General features: G+C 32.6%; 2 protein-coding genes across 2 annotated transcripts; both read left to right on the forward strand.

The window, feature by feature from the left end:
- Positions 1-11,085: 11,085 nt before the first annotated feature.
- On the forward strand, positions 11,086-11,990 carry LOC100167919 (uncharacterized). The gene is given in 2 exon segments (NM_001162804.1): positions 11,086-11,381; positions 11,448-11,990. Coding segments are annotated over 2 exon segments (321 nt in total). The 5' UTR covers positions 11,086-11,206; the 3' UTR covers positions 11,594-11,990.
- Positions 11,991-16,724: 4,734 nt separating this feature from the next.
- ACYPI56502 (uncharacterized LOC100574994) lies at positions 16,725-17,907 on the forward strand. The gene has a single exon (NM_001246014.2). The coding sequence runs from the start codon at positions 16,938-16,940 to the stop codon at positions 17,319-17,321; it is 384 nt and encodes a 127-aa protein (NP_001232943.1). The 5' UTR covers positions 16,725-16,937; the 3' UTR covers positions 17,322-17,907.
- Positions 17,908-22,776: the final 4,869 nt, after the last annotated feature.

Raw genomic sequence — 22,776 nt, forward strand, 5'->3', positions numbered from 1 at the left:
TTATTAACATACAATTTGGTAGTAAGCTGATTTAAATTAGCTGAATAATACATGGTATCTGTTATTTTTATACGTTTACAATTATTAGTATGTAGATTATTAGTTATTGAGCTATAAATTGAATCCAAAAGTAATGTATACCACTGTATTAAATCGATCATTAACATTTTTTTTGTGAAATTACATTTGAGTAAAATAATGACTGTAAACATTTTTTTATCAACCAAAAATCCAACAGTTACACTTTTCTTGCTCAGAAGTCGTATATCGATTACTGACTTTGAAACAACAATTGGAATCATATTGTACTGCGACGTGTTCTTTTTGATATAGTTGATTTTTGATGATTTTTTAAAAAAACGTACAAATTTAAAAAATGTTTTAACATTAAAAAACGTGAAATAAAATAACAGATGATCCTTACGACACACATATTTGAAAACTGAGTATATTACTTGAATCCTGTATTATTATATACTGAACTTATTTGGTTGAAATTGATATAAAAAACTAAAGTGACTATGAAACCAAATCAAATAACGCGTAGAGAGGGGATACTTACCTGGACCGTTGAACCTGTAACTTGAATTTTAAACCTATCATATTTAATTATAACTTGACGCGTTATCCCACTCGGCTACAAGTCCACGAGATATAAAATCAATTATTAACACATTTAAGTTGATTAATACGATATTTATTTTTAAATGATTACAAATTATTAAAATATAATTAATTTCTTCAAGTAAAATAACATACTATGATTAAAACTGATTACAATCACAAACATGTGTAGATTTTAGATATTCAATTTTTACATTTTCTATAAATTCATTACCCTTACAAAGTAAAACAAATATACATTTAGGATTCCATTTTGCGTGTTCAACAAACGGAATGTCATCTTTGGTCCATTTTTGCAAGACCAGTCCACAACAAAAACATTCGACTATGTCAGCAGTTCCTGAATACTTAAATCCGGCCTCAGATAACGAATATTTATTTTGACACAAAGTAGGTGGAAATGAATTATACGATTTTAATCTCGATAAAAATGTAGTAAAATCTGAATGTACTGGATATGAATTATTTTTTTAATAACCTAAACCAATGAAGGAAAATCGTTAGAAAACTTCTGTAAATTCATGGTTTTTAATAAAACCTAAAATAATTGGTTGAAAAAAAAATTGAATCAATAAGATAATTTACTGAAAAAAAAATTACACAACTTGATTGTACAACGGTTGCATAGTAACTGACTAAATGTTTTAAATAATATCTTGTCTGTCAAATTAAAAATCATTTTGAATTTTTTCTATAAAAGTATAGGGAGATTGGTTACACTGTTAGGCATACATTCCTGGTTAAACTTTTTTCATCTCTCCGTAAAAAGTGCCTCAGAACACCCAAGATAGATCTTTTTCACAGTAGTTGAACGTAAACGGGTCTTAACGAGTTTAACTTTTGAAAAGGAACGTTCACTGGAAACTGAAGTGGCTGGTATTGTGGCATAGTGATTTGTAAATTGTGAATTGTAAGTTAGGAAATGCTGAGGCTAACTTAAATGAGTTCAAAAGTTCAAATATTTGTGTGGGAGATACCATTTTTTTTTTGAACTGTTATGTACTATGTCTTCATCATCCATTTAGATATTTATTATAGAATCATCTTCGTCACTTGTGTTCTCACTAATTAAGACATATTCATCATGTAACTGTTCTGGACATATACCTGATTGTAATTTCTGTAAACTCATAGCAAAATTTCTATATTCCATTCCAATTGAATCTTTATCTATTTCAGGAATCCAGATTTTAAGGAAATCAAAGGTATCTTTTGGCACTACATCTCCATTGCTTACTTTCATTAATCTCTCGTATGATAAAAATGATAAATCTTTCATAATATTTCCAGCATCTTTAACCCGTACTGTTAAAGAAACTTTAATTTTGTCGATACATAAAAAATAAACATTTGTTCTAAAGTTGTTCTAAAGTTCACTGGACTATTTGTGATTTCATCAGAATTATTCTCATTGTCCATTATTTTTCGTTTCCTTTGCCTAATTTTTAGGAAATTCAATTTCATCAAGTTCATTTTTAACTGAAAAAGTGAAAACTCTTTTGATTCTTGTAAAATAGTATCAACTGACTCTTGTGTCCTCAATTTTGATAATCTTTGATCAGCAATATCAACCATTGTTAATGCTTGAATGTAATCATTTGATGGGGTTTGTAAATATATCGATAGTGGAGTAGTAATATCAAATATTTTATTCATTAAAAACATAACAGTAACAAAACTAAAAGAAGTGATGTTCTTTAGTAAATTATTAGCACTTGAACTACACATTCGATCAATTGATTCTGAGAAATCTTCGAGAGTTGCAACAATAGCCTTGAACTTTTCAAATATTACGATGCGACCGATGATGTGAAGTCCAGCGAGTGGTAGAAAATGTTTTCATTCTCAACGGTCTTTTATCAGGGTAGAATTTTTTTTGGTACTCTAGAAATAGTGCAGTACGTTTACGGGCTCTCATAAATTCTTTTAAGGATTGAATATTTCCAAAAAAATTACGTGTTTCTTTACAACTATCACATGTATCAACAACGACTAAATTCAATACGTGAGAAAAACACCATACATAAATCGCTCTTGGGTTTTGTTGTTGTACCAATGTGCGAACACCAGAGTACTGCCCCTGCATGGAAGCAGCACCGTCATATGATTGGGCAATCAGATTTGATTTCCAATTTAATCTATACTTGCTACAAATAGTACAAAATAAATTAAACATTCCACGACCTGATGAGTCATCAACTACTTCAAGAGCTACAAGTCTTTCTTTAATATGACCACTTTCACAAGGATATAAATCAATGTATTCTGACTAACATTTAATAAGAAAGTTAATCGATTTTTTTTTATAGAATTGTCTATTTTTGCCATATGATGAGAGAGTATAGGACGATGATGGGATAATAACTTAACGAGTTGCAAGAAGTTTCCTCGGTTCACCGAATTAACACTTTCATCATGTCCTCTGAATGGAATATTTTGTCTTGCAAGATAAATAATTATTTCAATTATAACTTTTACTGTTTCTCTATTTTCGGCTACTTTTGTGTTTGAAGTTAGTCTATGATCATTTACATCTACTCGATTATTCTTAACATACATGAAATACCTTATTACCGAGTTTAAATGATCTATAGACGATTCATGTTCATTAAGTCTAGTAGAAATATGTTGCCAATCATTTGTCCCTTCTCTTGATAAAGAATTAGTTTTTCCTTTAGTTGTTCCAAATAGTTTACAGACAATACAATAAACTCTATCGATTGAAGGTGAATAGGAGACCCAAGTTATTTAACAATTGATTTATCAGGTAACATTTTGTAATAATAAGTATCATGAAATGATCGAAAAATATTGTTTTGCTTCCTTTTAGGGAATGGTTTACTGGGAATATTTGAAGCTAAAGGTTGGCATGGACCAATAGAAATCATATATGATGAATATTCACTGGTTATTTCAGAACTGTTGACCAAAGCTGGATCATTTGAGTATCTTTCAAAATTAGTCGTAACTTCATTGTGTATGTTTATTATTGATGAGCCATTAGAATCACCTATATAAATAAAATTCAGTGAATTATAATAAGATTAACAACTATCTTTTCTAACTACGATTTAATAAAATAATTTAAAAGCAAAATACCTAATGATAAATAATCAATTGATACATAATGTTATAAAAATAAACTAAGTAAGTACATATTATAATTATTTTTATTATTTTAAATTTAATTCAAACTTGATAAAATACACCTTAGTCAAAAATTGTTGCATTTTTTTGCACATGCCACATTTAAATCAATATGTGATTTTCAAATTAATTAATTTATATAATTTAATAATTTACTAAAATAGATAAGTTATTATAAGAGTAATAGAGTAGTTTGTTACTAAGAAGTAAATTAAAAACCTTTAAATTAGTTTAAACTATATTTAGTGGTCAAATTCAGTTAATCGTAATCTCAATAATAATATAAATATGAAATACTAGATAATAATTAATAAGACCATTAAAAACAATTATTAAGGACAATATGACAATACAGAGACACACTTTACACTTGCATATTATTACAGCTTATGCTGAACCATTTATTTTTATATTATAGCAGGCGTTATTAACTTATAACTTATCATAATATTTAATGCTATGGTATCAATGCCTGATTTATTGAAATTGAATATGAAGAAATAATTAATATATTTTAATCATACAAATATTTAGATCTTAAATAATTACCTGGTAAAACACTTTCAGTAGAAAAAGTGCAAGAAGGTATGTCATCTACCACATTCTGTAAGGCTTCAATCAGGGCTTGAAACCGTTTTCAAAACCGATTTTAGGAACCGGTATAAACCGTTTTAAAACCGAAACCGAAACCGTAATCAAAAACGAAATTGAAAAAATTGGATACCGGTATTAAAGTCAAAACCGAAACCGGAAATAATTGGATACCAGTATTATAATTTAAAACCAAAACCGAAAAAAATTGGATACCGGTATTGAATTCAAAATCGAAACCGTAAAAAATTGGAAATCGGTATTAAATTCAAAACCAATATCTGAAAAAATTGGAAACCGTTATTTTTTTTTATTAATTAACGTGTTTTTAAATACGTAAATTTCATTAATACGCATAATTAATGCTCATAATAAAATTTAGATCATAATTAAAATATTGATAACCATTTCATTATTCGCAAAATTATTAGTCGCTATATTAATAGTAATGATATAAATTATAGTTACTAAAAAATACTATATATGACAATACGGGACAAACAATGATAATTGTATAGACGACACAGCCCCCTGAAAATACTTTAGAAACCAGTATACAAAACCGAAACCGAAATTTCTTAATACCGGTATTGCTAAGTTGAAACCGAAATCGTAAAATTTCAAAACCGGTATACAAAATCGAAACCGAAACCGAAATTTCCTAATACCAGTGTTAAAAAATTGAAACCGAAATCGAAAAAATTAAAAACCGGTATACAAAATCGAAACCAAAACCGAAATTATTTCAATCGGTTTCAAGCCCTGGCTTCAGTAGTATCCAATGGTATGGTATCCTTGCCTGATTTATTGAAATTTAATATGAAGAAATAATTAATATATTTTTGTTAACCCCCCTAAGGTTGGCCAGACTGCTTACGGTAATATTTGGCCCTGTACGGTGACAGGCTGACTAGTTAGTTAGTTAGTTGTGAGCCGGACGTTGTCTGTGCTGTGCGTCTCTCTGTCGGCGGGTGCGAAGAGCGATGCCGAAGAGTGACTATTGTTTCCAATAAAAGTTATTAATTCTAAATGAAAGTGTATTCTTCTTTTTTTTTACTAGTACCTAAGTGTTGTGAATTGATTATTGGCGATTGAAGAAGAGACGATGATATAAGTCAGAAGTGGGATTAGATCTGAAGTGCGTAGTGCCGGAACGTTAAGTGCGACGGGTCACGTGACTGGCGAGCTTAAACGTTACGTAATACGTCGAGTTCGTTATTGAGGTTAACCGGTATGCCAAGGAGATTGAAAACGTTATCATCTAATCGCGTGTCCGCGTATAATTGTTGTCTCGTTGTTGTTGTTGTTGATGATAGCGTTCAACATGACGGGTGGTAAGAACGCCAATCCTGCAGTACCACAGGCACCAACTTATAATGAACTTTTCACGCTTATCGAGACCCTTCGACAAGAGGTAGCCGCTATGGGAGTGTCGAGTAGGGAGGACTCGAACGCGGATCAGGCTGAAAGACAATCGCGTCAACCTGTGATGGATTTCCGGGTGTTGCCGGATCTCGACAAAATCGTCGGTACCTTTGATGGATGTGAGTCTACCCATGCGTCGGCCGATTAGCTAGCCTCCGTCGAAGGGATCGCCGATTTAAACTGTTAGCCGTTCGCTTATCGCGTTCAGTTCGTGTGCGCGAACGTGCAAGGAGCCGCCCGAGATTGGTTTGTCGGTTTGTAAAGTGTCCAGAAACTGAAGAATTTTTTCTAACCATGAAAAAGTTATTGACCAGGCCACCAATCCAAGCCATGTTCAACCCCAAGTCCGGAGTGATAGAGTTACACACGGATGCGAGTACGGTGGACCTTGGGGCAATGCAAGCCAGTAAAGAGGGTGAGCCCTTACACTTAGTCTATTGTGCAAGTCGAATGGCGAGTGAAGCTGAGTCCAGGTACCATTCGAGTAAACTGGAGCTGATGTGCATCGTCTGGGCTGTACACAAGTTAAGGCAGTTTCTGTTGGGAGTACGGTTTACTGTGTATACTGATTGTCAAGCACTAGTGTACTTAAATTCGTTCAGAGGCACTAGTTCTCAGATAGCACGTTGGCACGACTCCCTACAAGAGTTCGACATTGCAGTGAAATACAGGCCAGGGGTACGAATGGGCCATGTGGATGCACTTTCACGTGCGCCAATGAAGTCGGAGCAAGGAGTGTTTAATGAACAGCAGGATGTCTGTGTGGTACTCACTCTGGAAGAAAGGGTGCGGATTTGTCAAGCTTCTGATGCGGAGCTCTTGGACATCAAGGAAAAGGTTGAAGCCGAACACGTGAGCGGAGGTGCTGGGATGCTGAGTGACTACGAGGTAGAAGACAGGCTGTTGTATCGCAGATTCCATGGCAAGCTGCTGTTCGTCATGCCGAAAGCCATGAGGAAGAGTCTTGTCGTAAGTGCCCATGATCTCAGCGGTCACCCTGCTGTCGACAAAACTATGGCAAACATACGGCAGGATTTTTGGTTCACGGGAATGAAAAGATACGTTCGGTTCCACATACGCATATGCTTCGAATGTCTAATGGTAAAGGTGCCAAGAGGGAAGCAACCAGGATTATTGCACCCCCTGCCCATTAGAAATAGGCCGTTCGAGACAGTACATGCAGACCATGTTGGACCATTCTTGACTACTGAAAGGGGTTGCAGATATGTTCTAGTATTTGTGGACAGCTTTACTAAGTTTGTTTTATTTTATGCTGTAGCTGGAACCAGTGCGGAAGAGACTGTGCAGTGTGTGAAACGTCTTGTTGGAACGTATGGGCTCCCCAAACGGCTGGTGACTGACCTTACTGCGCATAGCTTCGTTACCTACTGCGAAGAACAAGGGATAACCCATGTGCTGGCATCGTCAAGGCACCCCCAGACGAATGGTCAAGTGGAGAGAGTTCACAGCACCCTGATGTCTGCCTTGATCACCGCTTGTGTCGAGCCGGAGGACTGGGACTTGGAGCTCTTGAAGGTCCAGAACGACCTAAATAACAGTGAGAGTAAGGTGACCAGGAAGACCCCTTTTGAGTTGCTACATGGCTACAGGCCACGCTTCCAATTGGGAAACCTGCGTCCCCTTTCTAAGACTGAAGGTGACTGGGAGGTACCTGAGGTGCTACGGTTGGAAGTAAAGAAGCAGATGGAGGATGCAAAAGCAAAGGTCAAGGCGAGGTACGATCAACATAGGCATGACAACACCCAGTATACCGTGGGGGAAGTTGTGGTAATGAGACGTGCTCTAACCTCTACGGGAGAGTCGACCAAGCTCCATATCGTTATAAGGGGCCTCTGGTAGAAACGGAAGTCCTGTCCGGAGATGCGTACCGAGTGGCTAGTTTAACCACTAGAGGAAGGAGGGCGTACTCAACTACTGCCCATGTATCCCAATTGAAGTCCTGGCGCTGCAGTCTGAAGAGGGTGATCAAATTGTTGACTATGACCAGGTGGAAGAGGACGGAACCGAAGAGGCTGAGGGTGAATCTGATCAGAAGGAGAGTAGACCTCAACGACAGTGGAAGCCGCCGGTGTGGGCAAAGGGTTATGAGAACTAATAATTAAAAGTATTGTAATGATGTCGATTTTTTTATTTTTCTATGTAAGTTTTGCAACTGTATGTTCCTGTTAGAACCTTAAGTGCTAAAAATATTGTTGTATGATGTTGTTTTCTTTTTATATTTTAAATAAGTTTTTTTTCCAATTATTAAGTAAGAATAACTTAACGCTGTGAAGTTAAGGAGAATTAAATTTGAATTGTTATATGTTAAGTCTGTTGAGGACAACAGCAAGGTCAGGGCTGGTCGAGTGTTAACCCCCCCAAGGTTGGCCAGACTGCTGTCGGTAATATTTGGCCCTGTACGGTGACAGGCCGACTAGTTAGTTAGTTAGTTGTGAGCCGGACGTTGTCTGTGCTGTGCGTCTCTCTGTCGGTGGGTGCGAAGAGCAAGGCCGAAGAGTGACTATTGTTTCCAATAAAAGTTATTAATTCTAAATGAAAGTGTGTTGTTCTTTTTTTTTACTAGTACCTAAGTGTTGTGAATTGATTATTGGCGATTGAAGAAGAGACTATAATATTTTAATAAATAATCGTACAAATATTTAGATTTTAAATAAATATGTTTGGATAATGTAGTTGAGTATATAAAAATTAATAGGTAGGTAAACATACTTGATACATATTATTATAAAATGTTATTACTATTATTATATTGTAAGTTCTAACAATGTAATATAAACATATTATACAAGATACAACCATAAAACATTAAATACAAAAATAAATACTTACTGTAATTAATACTGATGAAAGATTTTTCGGTCAGTGCTGGTTTTTTTGTCAAATTATCCTTAGATCCACTAACGATAAAAATGTTTGAATAGAAACATTTGATACACAATTCTTTCTCTTCTTGCATGAACGCAAATGTTAATCACGATTATGTTTGTTCATTAATAAAATATTTTTACCACAGTGACATACACCTCTTTCAGACATACTTAATAAATATTTTCGACAGTTATTATGAAAAAAAAATTTTAGTTATGTACTATTTACTATTTAGTTTTCACTGCTATAATTTTAGACTATGACACTATGTTTACAACAAAAATTTAGTAGGTAAAATACTACAATCTACGTCATCTACGAGACTACGACGGTCGATAATGACGACAATAGTACAATACAATCAATATCATCGTTCATTGGTAACGAACAGCTGAAACCTGAATATTTCCGAGTTTATGATGCTAAAAATAGATTATATCGCAATAATATAATATTCTCAAAATTCCTATGCCGGAATGCCTATGTCAATGCCCTCATAGTCACTAGCATATACTATAATTTCTTATTTTAATTTATTGTTTATTCGTAGAATTTACACTAGTATAATGTGTAATTACTAATATGTAGGTATACTATTAGATAGATTTTCTTAGCATAATTATAACTATTGAAGTTATTATTCTTATTAAATAACAAACTAATTCAGATGATGTAGTCAGGTAGTCTTGTATAATAATATTTCCCTCTAAATCCAGTACCCACCAACCCAGCACCCGCCCCTTAAAAATGATCGGGCATCTGCCCTTCAAAATCACGGTCAACACGCCACTGGATGATATAAGAGCGGTACTGGATGACTTTTGGCACACACTATATGAAGGAAATTAAATAATATATCAGGTTGTTGTTGTGATCATTCGACAACCCATCGCATTATCGCATTAGACCAACAAATTTTCACAAGGCCAATTACGTGACTCCACGATCGCATTACCAGCAGACCTTTGGATATAAAAACGATATGCACATGTCGGTGAACCGATCCAAATATCAGTCAACCAGCAGAGTTACATACTGTACCTATATTTAAAATATAATCGTGGCAGAAATGTTTTCTTTTGATTATCGGATTAATCTTTTATTATATGTCATTAATTGGTCATCGCACCTAACACGTCATCTTACCTGCCAGTTCCTATAAAGTACTTTTAGATCTTAAATAAAATATATTTAAACAAAAATATATCAGACAATTTTGAAATTAATAATTTTTCAATGCGTTATATTCAGTGTACCGAATGTTAATTATATGGGACCTACAAAACAGATCCACCAAACATAATATTTGTGTACGTGTGCATGTTTTAAAAGTAATATGCTATTTAATAGTTGATGTCATAATAAATCTTCGTGTAAAAATAAATAGTTAGGTAAAACAATAGGTATGATTAATTTATAAAAAATATACTTAGTAATAATAAATTTGGTACAATAAATAATTTTGATTAATGATAATATATACTTAAGTGAGACTAACAGATATTGGGAGGGCACTCAGTAGTGCCACCCGAATAAATAAATTAACCTTGTTAAAAATAAATAAAAATATAATATAATTTATTGACTTGTTATTTTGTTTTAATACAGTGTAATAATAATGTAACAGCAGCAGGAAAGTTATATACTGAACTTTATGGTGACCCAACTATTCCAAGCCGTTTTAATTTTTCAAGGATACAAAAGTATTTACTTTTACATGGTTATTTTATTTAAAAAAATATAAAAAGTTTAGGAGTACATTTGAGTTGCTTTATCTTTATCTAGATAAAAAAAATACTTATCTAATGCGAACACTGCTACTGAGTATTCGTTTGTAACGAAAAATCGACCTTATCACGATTATTCGGCGAATATACATGTATACGCATACCACCTCGGTAACTATTTACTATTATTCTACAAAAAAATGTTGTATACGTTTTTAATTTATATACGAAAATATCAATTTAATATTTATATTTACCTATACTTCTGTAGTTACCTACTGCATATATTAAAGAATGTGACATTTTTTATTTTTTAAAAGTCTAGCGTATAACCTTAAGTATTTGTTTGTGAATTGTGAGGATAACAAATAAATATATTTAGAGGGGAAGGTTGTATCATCAGAAATCGATAAGAAAATTGAAATATTTTGGAATAGCTACATTTCAAATAAATTGATATTGAATAAATCATATCTGTAGGCTATCGACTTTGAATTTCATATTTAGATGATATTAGAGCGATACGGACTTTTGGCACACACTGTACGACAGAAGTTAAATATTAAATCAGGTTGTTGTGATTATTCGATAACAATTTAGATCCGGCCAATTACACGTCTCCGCGATCGCGTAACCAGCAGCTCTTTGGATATAAAACGATATGCACACCGATCGGAATGTCAGTCAATCAGCTCCGTTACACTCTGTACTTACATTATAAACTCTTATCACAGAAGTAAGACACATACACACACACACACACACACAAACATATATACAAATCCAGTCGACTTATAAACAATATGTTTCTGTCGTACGCCACCGTGGCCGTCTTTGCTTACGCGATTCTGTTGAATATCTTCCACTTGTACTCGCCCGTCGAATCAGCCGGAGTTGGCGAGATTTACAAGCTATGCGAGGATTGTTTGGTTTCGGAATGCCACGCTAGTGGGAGGCCGTGCATAACCAGATACGACAGTGAGTACAAGTTCACATGTTTCATATGTGCAAACGATAGTGACTGGGATCAGTTCTATTGCTTAGACGAATGCACGAAGGGCTGCGAGGACAAGACGATGGAGTGCGTTTGTGACGGATCGTGTTACATGTGCGTACAAAAGGACGCCGATAAGAGTCAGTTTTTGGAATGCATGGTTCCAGATAATCCGGAGGAACCAACTTGCGTGTAAATTCCATATGACTCCGTCAGCACGCCCGCCACGAGTTTATAATTACAATAATATTATGATATAATATAATATACAATTATTATATTTTGCTCTTAAAAAGAATTATAACACATTAGGTACATAATAGTATTATTATGTATTTTATAAATATTTGTTTCATATCATCGCCGTGAGGTATTTGATATATTTTACGGTTTTACTTCGCACTTTGTCGTGCATAATATTATAATATTATTCTGTGGCACTGTGGCGGTGGTATGCAAACTATTTTTAAAAATAAACCCTCCCGATTAGTAAAATTCTAAATATTAAATAGGCATTAATGTCATCCGTTTCCTCAAAGTGTGTTCCCCTAGCAATAAAGGAAACAATGAAAATACAAAAATTCTGTAAACTATATTATTGTTTTTCAATATTCCTTACGATTTTATCTATTGTATCTGTGGTATCACCCGTATTGGATAATACGCGATGAACCAACTATATGCCTTACCTCCGTACACTCTAAGCTAATGACTATCTCTAGAATAAATTCAGATTAATGCACTGTTAGCTTTTGAGGTACGATGGTATGCGTTTAGTCGATCTTACGTCCGTTCCCTAAATTGGAACGACTATTAGGACGCCACAACCAGAGCACTGTTCAGTTTGTAATAAACCTCATTGACTATAGGTGTGTGGGTCTGAGCACTGTTCCAATATTCAAAGGTAAGGACAAAGAAGACTTAGAAATAATACTCAACTCGGGTTTTATTGGTCGGAAACACTTTTATTAAATTGTAAAACAAACATAAATTAAACACTTGGCGAATTCAAACCGCCAAGCGTTCGTACCTGCGTTCTCGCCGACTCACTCAGCGACAACGGTGACTCCCCGTGCCTGCGCGTACGGCGGTGTTATATAGTAAAATATCATTGCGGCAATGCTGCCACAGCACGTATCACTTCTCTGGCCTGACGTATGTCAATAATTTACAATGTAAAATATTCCCACCTATATTACATATATATTAAATAATAAATAGTGACGACTGTCTACAATATACGACATATCATTATTGTTATTATACTATACATAATAATATATAGCTAAGGTGATAAATTATTGTAATATTATATTATGTTATCAGTGCACTTGAATCATTCTATGTATTATTTCATCAATATTATACTATTAGATCTAAATGATCTATCTTTAGATCTATTTGTTATTTAATATTCGGTATATGGTATTCAAAATTCATAATTCAACTTTTCCGTTGCCAGGAATAAAAATTCTAATCCACAGCAGTATATTATCAGGTAGGCAATCTACCTGCGATAGATCGCGGACCCCATGCTGTTTGTGCGAAAGTGTATGATTTAACTCTAAAGTATCAAAGTTATACCAAGTTTGTTTCATTCCACTTATGGTGGATTAATATAATCGTTTAATACAAAATCCTAATCTAACCTTACCGTACTAATATCAGATAAATAAAAAAACCAAATTTAACCGTTTTTAAATTAGCCTGTCTTCTTTTCAAAGGTCTAATACACACAAACATTAATTTATATATATACAGTGAAACCTATATATAGTGGACAGCCACGGGGAATTAAAAAATGTCCACTATAAGGAGTTGTCCACTATTAAGAAAACCTCTACTTAGTGGACATTTGCGAGAAATTACTAAAGAGATATTATATGTTTATTGTATGTATGTATGTATTAAAAAATTTGTATGTATAAAAATGCTTATAAACATTTTTAATGATTATGTACAATTAAATAAAATCTGTAATTTTTTTTTGTGTAAATTTTTTCTGCTCTTCACAATGAATTTGTAAATTGGCTACCATTGATAAAGCGAATAGGAAAACCATTAAGATCAGATAAAATATGGACGAATGTATAACAGATAAATATAGTATTTTTCTTACTTAAACGTTTTCGATATGTACATGTATTGTGTCCATTTATGGGAGGTAATTTTTAATTTGGTACCAGTTTATTGTATACACGTCCACTATTAGGTGTGTCCAGTATTAAGAGGTTATAACTCCTATTATGCAAATACATTTTTGACGGGGAATTTAGAGGTGTCCACTATTGGGAAGGGTCCACTATTCAGAGGTGTCCATTAATAGAGATTTCACTGTATATATATCTATTTATTGACAAAGAATAATAATACAAATCAACAAACATGCCCGATTAACAAATAGCAACCAATATATAATACACTGTTGCACCACTGTTGTATTTTTACATCCAGATATCCTACATTTCCGATAGATTTTCCTAAAATTTTCTTTCGTAAAAACCTTCTCTTGGTAATCACAAATATCTTTAAAAAAATTTGAGCCAAATCGGACCAGCCGTTCTTCATTGATGTGGTAACGTACATTTTTCACTCTTTATTTTTATATATTTAGATATTTTGTACAAAATATGAAGATATTCAAATGTGCTATTGTCGGCTGTCGTGCTGTATCGCCTGTATAAATGTACAAATATAGCAGTCATTGCATAAATATTACTAAAACCAGAAACGATAACAGAAATCTGGCAAGGAGATTCGTCATTTAATTAAATATTTGATCATACCTAACTATTACCATATCGCAGTTTAGAGCAATACGGGACTTTTGGCATAGACTGTACGACGGAAGTTAAATATTGTAGTAAGTTAGTCGTGATCATTCGACTGCCTATCGCGTAACCCTATCACATTTAGACCCCACCAATTACACGACGCCACGACTAAGTAACCAACAGGTGTTTTTAGGGTATAAAAACGATATGCACAACGATTGAATTGCTAGTATATATACACTCATTCACCGAACAATTTGGAGTGGACACTGCAAGTGATCGAACAAGGAGCATATTCCTAAATAACAGATATCGTACAGCATATTATGTAGGTTAAGATAATAACAACAAAAGCAACAACAATAATATGTTTCTGTCGTACGCTACCGTGCCCATGTTCGCTTTCACGATACTTTTAAATGTCTTCTTCTTCCACTCGCCCATCAAATCGGAGGAGATCACCACAATCTACTTATCCTACTTAACGTGCCAGGATTGTCTGGCTGACACGTGCTTCAAAGATAGAAAAAGGCTGTGCATGACCAGATACGACCATAGGTACTTATGTTTCACGTGTGATATCGAATTAGGTGACCAACAGAAGATACCTTAGGGCCAGTTGTACAGTCTGTGAATAAAGTTAATCACAGTTTAACTGGCCGAATTTGGCCGATTAAATATCTGTTATCAGCTGATTAAGCGTAATCGGAGTTTAATCACAGACTGTACAACTGGCCCTTAGAAGAATTCAAGACGGGTGGCACGGACCCGAAGAGGACGTGAATTTGTACCAGTATATGTTTTGTGTGCATCAGAAAAGATGTCCTCAAAAATTATATTTAGAGGAATGCGATTTGCTAGCCAAGCAGGAACTAAACGTAACATGCAAGTAAGTTCCGTACGGCACCACCTGAACGCCCACCGCGATAATATAATTAAAATAATATTAAATGATACCTAATATATTTTCAATTATGATTATTGTTCTTAAAAAAATAATACCCCATTATATTAGGATAATAATATAGACATTCAATCACCATCGTAAAGAATTTAATATTGTTTTAACGGTTTTACTTCCCATAATATTATTTTCGTAGAATAGGAATAGTTAATACTTTACGAAATAATGAGCGTTTTAGGGTAAAGTAATCAACGTGTATACTAGCAACCACTGTCAATTATAAGAATAAGTGTCATTCAATTTGTACTTACAATATTTGATTTTATCTACTGTTTTCTGTTAATAAATCTGATTATGAAAATATTACATGATATTACATTGGCTAACCTTAATTTCGTTTCTTGTAATTAAATTTGCTATCACTGATCAAAATAATTTGAAAATTGAGGAATTTAATGTTTTAAAATTTATAATGCATGTTTTATCAAACTTTTGGTCATCGGCTTAATCGTTATTTTGATGTCATTAATTGGTCATCACACCCAACACGTCAACTTACCTGCAAGTTCCTATAAAGTAGGTACTTTTAGATCTTAAATATAATGTATTTAAACAAAAAAATATCAGGCGATTTTGAAATTATTAATTTTTCTATGCGTTATATTCAGAGTACCGAAAATTAATTATATGGGAACTACAGAACAGATCCACCAAACATATAAATGGTTTTAACATTATAAATTATAACAAGTCAATAAACTGTTAAATATTTCATTTTAAATTAACCTAAAAAAGTAAAAAAGTAAAAAATATATTGACTTGTTGTGTTGTTCTAATACGGTGTAATAATAATGTAACAGCAGCAGGAAAGTTATATACTGAATTTTATGGTGACCCAACAATTCCAAGCCGTTTTACTTTTTCAAGGATACAAAAGTATTTACTTTTACATGATTGTTTTATTTAAAAAAATATAAAAAGTTAAGGAGTAAATTTGAGTTGCTTTACTTCTATCTAGATAAAAAAAATACTTATCTAATCCGACCACTGCTACTGAGTATTCGTTTTCAACGAAAAATCGACCTTATCATGATTATCCGGTGATTATACATGTATACGCATACCACCCAGGTAATTGTTTTCTATTATTTTACGAAAAATTGTATATACGTTTAGGTTTATTATTTATATACTAGAATATCAATTTAATATTTATATGTACCTATTCTTCAGTAATTACCTACAGCATATGTATATTAAAGAATGAGAAATTTTTTATTTTTTAAAAGTCTGGCGTATCGCCTTAAGTATTCGTTTGCGAGCAGAGCAAATAAATATATTTAGAGGGGTAGGTTGTATCATCAGAAATCGATAAGAAAATTGAAATTTTTACCAACATTTCAAATAAATTGGTATTGAAAAAATGTTATCTTTAGGCTACCAACTGTTGAATTTCATATTTAGATGATATTAGAGCGATACGGACTTTTGGCACACACTGTATGACAGAAGTTAAATATTAAATCAGGTTTTTGTGATCATTTGACATCCCATTGTATAACAATTTAGATTCGGCCAGTTACACGTATCCACGATCGCGTAACCAGCAGCTCTTTGGATATAAAAACGATATGCACACCGATCGGAATGTCATTCAATCAGCTCGTTTACACTCTGTACTTATATTATAAACTCTAATCACAGCAGTAATACACACACACATACATATATATAAATCCAGTCGACTTATAAACTTCAAGCGGCCACTACAAGCGATCCACCGAGAAGCAGATTCCGAACTAACAAACATCGCACACCACATACAGTGTTAAATAGGTTAGAATAATAATACTAACAATAAAATGTTTCTGTCGTACGCCACCGTGGCCGTCTTTGCTTACGCGATTCTGTTGAATATCTTCTACTTGTACTCGCCTGTCGAATCAGGCGAAATCGGCGGGCTTTACGAGAATTGCGAGAAATGTAAGGCTTCGGACTGCTTTGCCAATGGGAGGCCGTGCACAGACAATGACGATTGTGATTACCCGTACACATGTTTTACGTGTGAAATCTCAGATGGCTGGGAACAGTTCTATTCCAAAGACGAATGCAACAAGGGTTGCGATGCGCCGAGCTTATGCATTTGTGACAGATTTTGTTACATGTGCGTACCAGAAGACACCGATACGACCCGGTTTTCGGTATGCTACATACCAGATAATCCGGAGGAACAAACTTGCGTGTAAGTTCCATATGGCTCCGTCAACACGACCTCCACGAGTTTATAATTAAAATAATATTAAGATAATACAAAATACAATTAATATTTTTGCTCTTAAAAAGAAATAATAACCTATTACATAATAATATTATGTAGTATATAAATATTCGTTTCATATTATCGCCGTGAAGTATTTAATATATTTCACGGTTTTACTTCGCACTTCGTCATGCGTAATATTATAATATTATTTTGTTGCACTGTGGCAGTGGTATGTAAATTATTTTTAAAAATATACCCTCCCGATTTGTAAAATTGTAAATATTAAATAGGCATTAATGTCATCCGTTTCCTCAAAGTTTGTTCCCCTAGCAACAAAGGAAACAATGAAAAATTCTTTAAACTAAATTGTACTACAATATTGTAACTATACTTATTGTTTTTCAATATTCCTTACGATTTTATCTATTGTATCATTATTGTTATTATATTATACATAATAATATATAGCTAAGATGATAAATTATTGTAATATTATATTATGTAATCGGTGCACTTAAATTATTCTATGTATTATTTCATAAATATTAAACTATTATTCTATCTCGTAATATATTTTGTGTTATTGTTTATTTTTTAGAAGCTTTGAGCACCATCGTATTTGAATATTGTATGCCAGTTTATAATTTTTGCCTTGCATTATTTTACTAATACTTAAAGAACTGTTCAATTATTATAATAAACTTGCAGCTGATCCCGTGTACTTCGTTGCCCGTTAAATGTACTAACTCTATATAATGTGACTCAAACTTTGTTTGATTTGTTATTTAATATTCGGTGTATGGTATTCCAAATTCATCTTAAATTTTCCGTAGCACGGAATAAAAATTCTGTTTCATAGCAGTATATTATCAGGTAGGCAATCTACCTGCGATAGATCGCGGACCCCGTGCTGTTTGTACGAAAGTGTATGATTTAACTCTAAAGTATCAAAGTTATACCAAGTTTGTCTCATTCCACTTATAGTGGATTAATATAATCATTTAATACAAAATCCTAACCTAACCTTACCGTATTATCAGATAAATAAAAAAACCAAATTTAACCGTTTTTAAATTAGCCTGTCTTCTTCCCAAGGGTCTAATACACACAAACATTCATTTATATATATATATTTATTTATTGATAAAAAATAATCATACAAGGTATAATTATACACAATTTGTTCTTGTAATCATTCGACAACCTATCTTATTACCCCAACAATGTTCACAAGGCCAATTACACGACTCCACGATCTCATAACCAGCAGACTTTTGGATATAAAAACGATATGCACACCTATCCAAATGTCAGTCAAACAGCTGTGTTACACACTTTACCTATATTATAAAATATAATCATGGCAGAAATGTATACTTTTGATTACCGGCTTAATCGTTATTTTGAAATCATTACTTGGTTATCGCACCCAACACGTCATCTTACCTGCGAGTTCCTATAACGTACTTTTAGATCTTAAATAAAATGTATTTAAACAAAAATATATCAGACGTTTTGAAATTAATAATTTTTCAATGCGTTATATTCAGTGTACCGAATGTTAATTATATGGGACCTACAAAACAGATCCACCAAACATAATATTTGTGTAGGTGTGCATGTTTTAAAAGTAATATGCTATTTAATAGTTGATGTCATAATAAATCTTCGTGTAAAAATAAATAGTTAGGTAAAACAATAGGTATGATTAATTTATAAAAAATATACTTAGTAATAATAAATTTGGTACAATAAATAATTTTGATTAATGATAATATATACATAAGCGATACTAATAGATATTGGGAGGGCACTCAGTTGTGCTACCCGACTAAATAAATTTATTAACCTAGTGAAAAATAAATAAAAATATAATATAATTTATTGACTTGTTATTTTGTTTTAATACAGTGTTATAATAATGTAACAGTAAAAATCATATTTGTAGGCTATAAACTGTTGAATTTCATATTTAGATGATATTAGAGTGATTCGGACTTTTGGCACATACTGTACGACAGAAGTTAAATATTAAATCAGGTTGTTGTGATCATTTGACATCCCATTGTATAATAATTTAGATCTGGCCCATTACACGTCTCCACTATATCGTAACTAACAGATATCCGTATACAGTGTTATATAAGATAATATCAACAACAACAATACGTTTCTGTCGTACGCCGCTGAGGCCGTGTTCGCTTTTGCGATTCTGTTTAATGTATTCTACTTGTACTCGCTCGTCGAATCAGATGGAACCGGCTGGATTCACGAGTTGTGCGAGGATTGTCTGCTGTCGTACTGCCACGTCAATATGAATAGGTCGTGCATAACCAGATACGACCCTGAGTACAATTTCATATGTTTCACGTATGAGTCGTGTGACCCCCCCAAGATTGCAGCTAACAGTTCCATACCGAAGATGAATGCAAGAAGGGCTGCACGGACCTTTGAAGATGTGCATTTGTGACGCATCGTGTTTCGTGTGCATCGTAAAAGAGGGCGGCGATTTGAGTAAATACATGAAATGTGCCGTATCAGACAAGGAGGAGTAAATAACGTTCGTGTAAGTTCCATATTGCACCGTAAGCACGCCCTCCGCGAGATTATAATTAAAATAATATTATGATAATTAGGGTTTTATAATTTCATGAAATTCATTTTATTGAAATATTTCTTTTTGATAAAAAATAAAAATAAAATGTTTATTATATCTAAAAGTTAATAGTCATCAACTTCCATGTGAACATTTTTAAAAGTTGGTTTATTGTATGAAACAAAGAAAATATGTCACATATTTACATTTAATTTATTAGTTGTTTAACAAATCTATATAATACTTATAACAAATTTAAACATTGCCTTTTAATTCTTAAGTTAGCAACTCATAAATCAACTTTTTATATTAATTCGCAACGTATTGTTGAGAGCCATGGCTCTGCAAATGCATATTATATTATATTCACAATATTATATAGAAATTAATCACTCTTAATAGTCGTTAGCTTTTCTGGGACATATTTAGGGCTGTAAAACAGAGGAGGCTGAATCCCTGTGAAAATTACAAACAAAATTCTTGCGTTAGTTATTACCTATATTAACAAAAAAGAAAGTATAATATACAATTTTTTTTTTAAAGATACATTATTTTACTTCGTGTTTTTTTATTAATTTTAAAATATTGTTTTACAAATTACATATTAGAATTTTAATTTTATTGATTTTTTACCAAACTCATCAAGAATATTTTCTTTGTTTGAGTTCTTCAGTAAATTTTTTTTAATGTTTGGTATTGCCAAATTATCAAAACGATTTTTCTCCATTGAAGATCTCAGCCAGGTTTTTATTTGGACGTAAAATACTTCTCCCAAAATTTAATATTACTGATAACATGTTGAAAGAGCATTGTTGCCAATATCAAAAAAAATTAAAATGATTCAATTGTACCTATGTGACTTTTATATAATATTATAATTACAATATGTCAGTTTGTCAGTAGGTACCACGAATTAAGATATACCGTATTATTCGTGGTCAATACTCAAAACTCTGCAATAGTTTAGTTCAACATTTCTGTTATACATTGCTGCTGCCATTAAAATAAATGTAATTTTTTACATATAAAATATCGTCAATAATTATAAAAATTTAAATGAAAGTTCCACGTAAGTTGTTAACCAAACAATTACATATTACCAAATTACATGTTAAATAAGCAAGAATAACGAGCTTAGTTATTTTGTTTTAATTTAAGTACCTATATTATTATATACAAATATTAAAATATGATAATATTATTCAACTTACCGGCCAATGTACTACTAATCACAATATAAATATAATACAAAATAGCCTATGCTGATAAAAACAAACCGTCTCTGCTCAGAATCGTTTTTCGTATTATATTATTATAACATTGAAATATTGAAATCAAATTTAACACCATCCATTATAGCATAGCTATATAAAGCTGTAAAAACAATTAATATTACAAAAAAAAAAAAAAACACTATAAACTAGTTGACTATAAATCACAAAAATATCGTCAATAATTAAAAAAAATAAATGTATTAATAATTATTAATGATTTGAAATAGGACCAATCTGACGTCTCAGATACCCATCATTAGCATGGCCTATTTGTGTAAGACATCTTATAATGTTGCCATGTTCGTTATGCTGCTCAATAGCTCTTCTCAACATATGTGTATTGGCAGCCCGTTCACTTCTAGAAGTTTGATCTCAGATCTAAACATAAAATTAAAAACATGTAATGATAAGGTATGTATATATATTAATAATTAAATAAAGTAAGTAAAGTAGGTTTTTGCTGGCTTGCATGAATTCCACAAAGAATTGATTTTCTAATATTCTGAGTTTCTCTATAAATAATAAAGTGTAATTAACCTGTATAAAAATAAGAAATTGGAGAAAAGTCCAAAACTTCAAAGATTCTTATGTAAAAAGTCCCAAATATTTGGGTGATTTCCAAAAAACCTTAATAACTAGCTATGAAAGGACTTCAAGTTCTTATTTCACTACCAAAGACACTAAACAAAGTTAATCCTACTTGATTCAGCCAAAAATGTTGTATGTATTAATTAATTAATTATGCATTAATATAAATTATGATGCTTATATGCTTTTATTGTATTTTATTTATTTCATATAGAATGGAAACATACTCAAATAAAAATGTTTGCATGCGATTGGACACATCTGGATACTGCCGTATATATATATATATATATTACAATCTCTCTAAATCCACCCGCAATCCAAAATTGTTGGAAATCTGCATGACCTTTGATATCTGGTAGATGGGCCAGTGCTAATATCTAAATTATGAGTGTTTGTACTTTCATTTGAAAAATAGGTAATATAATTTAATTCATTACCACGCGCATTGCATTATAGCAGCTATAACATTAGCTTTGAATAGATCATATAAAAAAAAAATTTTTTGGCGACAATATCTTACAATTGCCTGGAAAATGTAATGATATAGGTGTTTGTAACGATGCAGAATTACCATTATAATTAATTGTAATGAAATATGTTTCGCCATCTATACACGCGCCAATGCGCGAAACAAAACTATTAAACACGCGCCGCCGTAACTACAGGAATACCTACTCATGCTACCAACTTGTCACTGTAACGACTTATTTAAGCACATTGAACGATGTAAGTTAAAGCTATACAACGCTCTTAACACGCCAAACATATAAAGAAGTACCAAAGAAGTTGAATTAAGAAGAAAACACGTATTACATCCAGAAAACCAATGACACAATGACGCCGCATAGAGTGCGCGCCGTTACGCAGGGTTTTCCGACCGTCAACACTTCCAGCGACTTTATGGAAAACAACCACGACAGCCCGTAAAACTGTCATAACCATCATCTTCCCCAGAAGATACACCCTAATTACATGTA

This window comes from Acyrthosiphon pisum, chromosome A2 (assembly GCF_005508785.2).
Source record: "Acyrthosiphon pisum isolate AL4f chromosome A2, pea_aphid_22Mar2018_4r6ur, whole genome shotgun sequence".
NCBI classification, from domain to species: domain Eukaryota; kingdom Metazoa; phylum Arthropoda; class Insecta; order Hemiptera; family Aphididae; genus Acyrthosiphon; species Acyrthosiphon pisum.